The sequence below is a fragment of the Priapulus caudatus genome, unplaced genomic scaffold, assembly GCF_000485595.1.
Source record: "Priapulus caudatus unplaced genomic scaffold, Priapulus_caudatus-5.0.1 Scaffold1158, whole genome shotgun sequence".
In the NCBI taxonomy this organism is placed as follows: Eukaryota; Metazoa; Priapulida; class Priapulimorpha; order Priapulimorphida; family Priapulidae; genus Priapulus; species Priapulus caudatus.
Window position 1 is genome coordinate 19,702 of NW_014578219.1, and position 6,781 is coordinate 26,482.

The 6,781-nt window shown below is 46.9% G+C and overlaps 1 protein-coding gene across 1 annotated transcript in view; it reads left to right on the forward strand.

Moving 5' to 3' along the window:
- Nucleotides 1-6,781, forward strand: part of LOC106815614 (unconventional myosin-XV-like) — a gene marked incomplete at its 5' end in the record, with an annotated part of 52,143 nt that overhangs the window by 18,328 nt on the left and 27,034 nt on the right. Inside the window, 2 exons of the mRNA XM_014820100.1 lie at nucleotides 2,527-2,704; nucleotides 4,448-4,594. Of these exons, the coding sequence (XP_014675586.1) occupies nucleotides 2,527-2,704; nucleotides 4,448-4,594 (325 nt within the window). The remainder of the gene's footprint in view (nucleotides 1-2,526; nucleotides 2,705-4,447; nucleotides 4,595-6,781) is intronic.

Genomic DNA, 6,781 nt, shown 5'->3' on the forward strand with positions numbered 1-6,781 from the left:
CGCACCACCGCACACGCACAACGCAACTCGCACACCAACACGCAACGACGGCATACACACAGCCGCACCCACACAAGCCGGCAGGCACCAGACTGCGGCGCGGCACACGACACACACACACAACAACACATTACACACAACACACACACACCACCACGCACAGCACACGCACCGCACACGCACACACACACGCACACCAACAGACGACCCCACACCGCACACCACACGACCACTTACAACGCACACGTACACACACACACACACAACCGCACACACACACACACACACACACACACACACACACGCGCCACGCCGCACGCGCGCGCCGCGTATATTTTAAATTATAGAGAGATATAACTACAGCAATTAATTATTTGTTTATTGCTTGTCTATAGACTGTGTGAACGATCACACCGGTCGTGCGATCGATGCGCCATCTATTAACAATTTCACTCTGCGATTATTGAACCAATCGTGCTTGAGCTTCCACGACACCGCTTCCTCATGCGCCTCGTTGTTCTTTCTCCGCTAACCCGCGAAGTCTAGCATGTTGCCTGAAGGATAGTTAGTGATAGAAGAAAGAGGAGAGAGGAGACGATGAAAAAAGCACTTACCCGAGCAATGTATTCTTGCGCGAAAAAAACAGTTGCGCATTTCCGCCGAAAAGAAGAGTCACATGACCGGGAGCGTCGGCGACGACTTCGCAGCAACATGTCGATGTTGTTTTGTGTGAGAGAAAGAGAGCAAGAGAGAAGAGAGTGAGCAAAGAGAAAGAGAGAGAGGAGGCGAGGGAGAGAGAAAAGGAGAGAGAGTAAAAGAGAGAGAGAAGAGGCGAGAGAGTAGAGAAAGAAAGAAAGAAGGAGAAAAGAGAGAAGATAGAAGCGAGAGCGAGAGAGAAAAGAAGCGAGAGAGAAAGAGAGAGAGCGAGAAGCAGCGAGAAGAGAGAAGAGAGAGAGAGAGCAGAGAGAGAGAAGAGAGAGGGCAGAGGATAGAGAGAGAGAAGAGAGCAGAGAGTAGAAAGCGAGAGAGCGAGAGAAGAGAGAACAGCGAGAGAGAGAGAGAGAGAGGAGAGAGAGAGAGACAGAGAGACGAAACCCGCTCGGGCCGCTGGGCATTAATTCGCACTAGAGCTGCGACACGTACACACGCTGTCGTGCTTTTATAGTCTTTAGTGTGCGATGGTGGCTGATACCGGTCGATGCGTCTAGCTGCAGGCCCACGGTCCGGCTGAGTGTAATATGTAAGCCCCCTTACCCACACACATGCACACACGCACGCACGCGTGCACGAACGCACACATTCTCCCACGCGCACGCACACGACAGTACGCGCGTACGTACGCACTCACGTGCATACACACGCGCGCGCCTACGTACACAAATATATCTACGCAAGAGGGCACGGAGGCAGATGCACACACAGACGCGCGCATACGTTGACACGCGCTCGCGCACGCAGAGAAACGCACTCACACGCACGCACGCACGCACGCACGCACAGCGATGACAACGATTGTTCGTGTCAAACGTGCGACTATTTCCCACTTTATTATATGCGGATATTCTATCTACTCAACAGGCTCATCACCCGTATTCAGTCCACCTGAATGGAATAAATTCTAATTGACCCTTTTGCATCAGATTTCGTGCGCTTTTTAATTATTTTACTCGGTGAATGAATAGTTTTTGCATCACACAAGAGGCCTACATTTAGCGTTTAATGACACATCATTCAATACAGACAGTGAATTTTGTTGTATAAAATAATTGCGCGATACGGGAGACTGTTATTATACGTTAAATCTTGCAATAACATGGCTGTTTTCACCTGTTTTAGCGGTGTTATAACATGGCTATTTTCACATGTTTAAGTGTTGTGCTAACAGGGTTGTGTTCACTTGTTTTAGCGTTGTGATAACATGCTTGTTTTCACCTATTTAAACAAGTGATAACATGGTTGTGTTTACTTGTTTAAGCGGTGTGATAACATGGTTGTTATCACCTGTTTCAGCAGCGTGATAACATGGTTGTTATCATATGTTTAAACAGGTGATGACATGGTTGTGTAACATAACATGGTTGTGTTCACCTCTTTAGGCGATGTGATAACATAGTTGTGTAACGTAACATGGTTGTGTTTACCTGTTTTAGTGGTGTGCTAACATGGCTGTTTTCACCTGATTTAGCGTGTGATAACATGGCTGTTTTACCTGTTTTAGCGGTGTGATAACATGGTTGTCATCACCTGTTTTAGCGGTGTGATAACATGGCTGTTTTTACCTGCTTTAGCGTGTGATAACATGGTTGTTTTCACCGGCTTTAGCGTGTGATAACATGGCTGTTTTTACCTGTTTTAGCGTGTGATAACATGGTTGTTTTCACTGGTTTTAACGTGTGATAACATGGCTGTTTTCACCTGTTTTAAAGTGTGGTAACATGGTTGTTTTCACCGGCTTTAGCGTGTGATAACATGGCTATTGTCACCTGTTTTAGCGTGTGATAACATTGCTGTTTTTACCTGTTTTAGCGGTGTGATAACTGGCGCGCAGACGAAGGAATATCTGCTGGAGAAATCTCGCATCGTGAAGCTGGCAGCGGGTGAACGTAACTACCACGTATTCTACGAGATGTTAGCCGGTCTGCCGCAGCAGCAGAAGGACAAGTACGGACTGCAAACTGTCGACAAATACTTCTACCTAAACCAGGTAAGCTGTCTGCCACCTGAGCCAGGTAAAAACTATCTTCTACCTGAACCAGGTAAGCTGTCTGCCACCTGAGCCAGGTAGAGGTTATCTTCTACCTGAACCAGGTATAAGCTATCTTCTACCTGAACCAGGTATGAAGTTATGCTTCTACGCGTGAACCAAGGTAATAACTATCTTCTACTGAACAAGTAAGGCTGTCTGTCAGCCTAAAAGCCAAGTATAAGCTATCCTCCTACCTGAAACCAGGTATAAAACTATGCTCCTACCCTGAGGCAGGTATGCAGCTATCTTCGTATCTGAACCAGGTATAAGCTATCTTCTACTGAAGTCAGGTATAAGTGTCTTTACCTAAAAGCGCAGGCATACCGCTATCTTCTACCTGAACCACGGTAACTGTTTGCCACCTGAACGCCAGGTATAAGCTATGCTGCTACCTGAAGCCAGATAATAAGCTACTGCTCTACCTGACTAGGTATAAGCTATCTTCTATCTGGAACCAGGTTATAAGCTATCTTCTACCTGAGCGCAGGTAATAAGCTATCTTCTACGCTGATGGGCCAGGTATAAGCTATCCTCTATCTGACCAGGTAAGCCTGTCTGCCACCTGAGCCAGGTATAAGCTATCTTCTACCTGAACCAGGTATAAGCTATCTTCTACCTGAACCAGGTAAAAACTATCTTCTACCTGAGGCCAGGTATAAGCTTTTCTCTATCTGATACCAGGTATAGAGTCTATCTCTACGCTGAGGGCCAGTATAAGCTATCTTCTATTGAACAGGTAACTTGTCTGCCGACTTGAGGCCAGGTCTAAGCTATCTTCCTACTGAACCAGTAAGCTGTTCTGCGCACTCTGAGCCAGGTTCATAAGCTATCTTCCCTCCTGAACCCAGGTATAAGCTATCTTCTACCTGCGCTAGGTGTAAGCTATCTTCTATCCGAACCAGTAAGCATGTACTACTCAGCTAGGTAATGTGAGTTCTACCTGGACAAGGTAAGCAAGCTACCGTCTTTCATCTAGGTAAAGTGATTTCTACCTGAAACAGGTAAGTTGAATTTACCTGAACCAATGTAAGTTGCCATTAGTGATAATTTAATTGGCGGTTTTTGTGGATAATTCTATCACCATGATTGTCTTCATAGGGAATTAAATAATTTCGCATCACTCGTTTTATTTTAATTATAATTAGAGATATATAATTTCCCACTCGTTGTCTATCAGCTATTCCTGTTCCCCTCAGCGTACACTACAATAATACGTCTACAATAATATTCTCACTCTGATCTTATTGCATTATTTTTTGAGTTTGCCGTAAATGTTTCTTACCGACTGGTTGACGGATAGCTCTATACAATCAGCATTACGATATAGGAGCGTTCTAAAAACGTTGCTTAGTACCGAAGTACAGCAAAGTTTACCGTTTAGCGCGAACTGGTACAACTTGAGTGACATAGCAATAATATCCAAAGAGAACGCTTGTATTGGTAGTTAACTCGCTCAGATATTTAGCTCAAATAGCACCACCTGGCTGGGGAAAACAAAACAAAAACATCTAGCGGCAAACGTTGTTACCGTTTACGTTGTTAAAAACAATGTTAACTCTAATATTTCTAATAACCCAGCCTAAATAAATATAAATAATAAAATAATAGATAATAATAAATATGCCTAATAAAAAGCCATAACCTCTGCTATCGTGCATGGAAGTATTCGCTTGTGTATCGGTAGGAGGGTGACGTCACCATCGAGGGGAAGAAGCGATGAGGAAGACTTTCACAGCTGCTGTCGGCGCTGGAGGTGTTGGCTTCAGTAGCGAGGAACAGACGACGGTAATTCGGCATCCTCGCGTCCTGTGCTTCACGCTTGGCAACATCTACTTCAACCGACTGCAGGTTCGAATGCGCTAGCGTCGTCTCGTATTGTATATTACTATCAGGATCGCTGTTGTCGTCATCATCATCGTCGTCGTTGTCTCCGTTGTTGTCGTGTAATCGTCGTCTGTGTGTGTGTGTGTGTGTGTGTGTGTGTGTGGTGTGTTTGTGTGTGTGTGTGGGGGGGGGGGTGTGTGTGTGTGGTGTGTGTGCGTGTAATGTGGTGTGTGTGTGTGCGTGCGTGCGTGCAGTGCGTGCGGCGTGCGTGCGTGCGTGCGTGTGTGTGTGTGTGTGTGGTGTGTGTGTGTGTGTGTGTGTGTGTTGTGTATGTGTATATGTGTGTGTGTGTGGTGTGTGTGTGTGTGGTGTGTGCGCGCCAGCGCGCCGCGTGTGTGTGTCTGTCTCTCTACTATATCACGAACCTGACTGATCACTGTTGAGGTCGTCATGCATCATCGTCGTCGCCGTTGTTGTCGCCATCGTCCGTCATTACTGTCGCGTTTTTTCATTTTTTTTTATGTAATTTTTATTTTTGTCTTCTCTTCTCTCTCCTCTCTCCGCTCGACCGCCTCTTTCTCTCTTCCCCCCATCTGCCCTCGCGATCCTCCGATTCTCCCTCACTCTCTTTATCTTGTCTGCTCGCTCTCGCTTCTCGCTCTCTCTCTCTGCTCCTCTCGTCTGGAGAAAAGTATGGTCATTCTCCCTCTATCTGCTCATCTCTATCTCCTCTCCATCTCTCTCTCTCTCTCCATTCTGCTTCCTCCTCTCCTCTCTCCCTCTCTTGCTCTCCTCTCTCTCTCTTCATGCGTTTCTACATCTCTCTCTCCTCTCTGCTCTCTCGCGCATCTCTCTCTTCTCCTCAGTCCTGGCTCTCTGCTCGCTCTCTCTCACCATCTCCTCTTTCTCTCTCTCTCCCTCTCTCGCTCTCTCTCTCTCTTTCCTCTCTTCTGCCTCTCTCTTCGCTCTCCCCCGCTCTGTCCGCTTTTTCTCGTCTCTTTCTCTGCTCACTCTCGTCTCTCCCTCCCTCTCTCCGCTGCGCTCTCGATCGTCTCTCTCGTCTTTTTCTCTCTCTCTCTCCCAAAAATCTTCTCGTTCTTCCGTCCTCTCTCTCTCTCTCCGCCTCTCCTCGTCTATCTCCCTGCTCTCGCTCTCTTTCTGCTCTCCTCTCGTTCATCTGCTCAGATCGTCTCTCAGAGTCTCCTCTCTCCTCTCTTTCTTTCTTCACGCCCACCGTACGGCATGCCCACCGATCAACAAACTTCTCATCCGTTGCCATGGTTTCAGCGTCGCATCACTGACAGACGCGCGTCTAGAAAGCGTACGCCTACGGGTATTGCCATCTTCTCTCATCGTCATCGTCCATCGTCGTTGTTCCTCTGTCGCATCGTTCATCGTCGTCGTCCTCGTCGTCATCGTTCACGTCCGTCGTCCTCTGTCGTCATCGTTCATCGTCGGTCGTCGCCCTCTAAGTTAGCAGGTCCATCGTCATCGCTCATTGTCGTCAATGCCACCATTGTCAGCACCTCATCGTCATTTATTCATCATCATCGTCCATTATCGTCTAATCATCGTCATCCGTTCATCGTCAACGTCCATGCATGCGTCATCGGTTCATCGTGCAAAACGGTCTATCAGCGGTCATCGTTCATTCGATCATCGCCATCATCGTCATCGTTCGTTGCCAACGTTTATCGTCGATGTAAACATGGCTGGATTAAAAATAAAAAGAACTCGTGTTGATTGGTTCGCGGTAACTCGCGATATCACAGAAGGCGACAATACACAATAAGGAGATATAATTGAAGGCAGCTGGCAGCATAGCGTAAAAAGCAATTACTCACAGGACAAGGTGACGTCCAGCTGTTAGACTAACTCCTGTTCCTAAACGGTTGCCGCGGTTGCCGTTCTGCGAGTGTAGTTATTATTATATGCAACGACTTCGTAGTGTCAGTCTAGTTGTCTACCAATGAATACGATCGAGGCAGTTGGGTAGATATTGGCGGGTGATGTAATAACTCATTGTTGTCATTTCATCCTACGATGTTCACTCCCAGTTCAAAGCTAGGGTTAGGGTTAGGGTAAGAGTTAGGTTAGGGTGGAAATGAAAGTTTACGGCTATGGGTAGAGTATGAATTAGGGTTGGAGTTTGTTTTGAGGATTAAGTAAGGGTTCGGGCTAGGATTAGGTTGGTGGGCGCGGTATTATGGC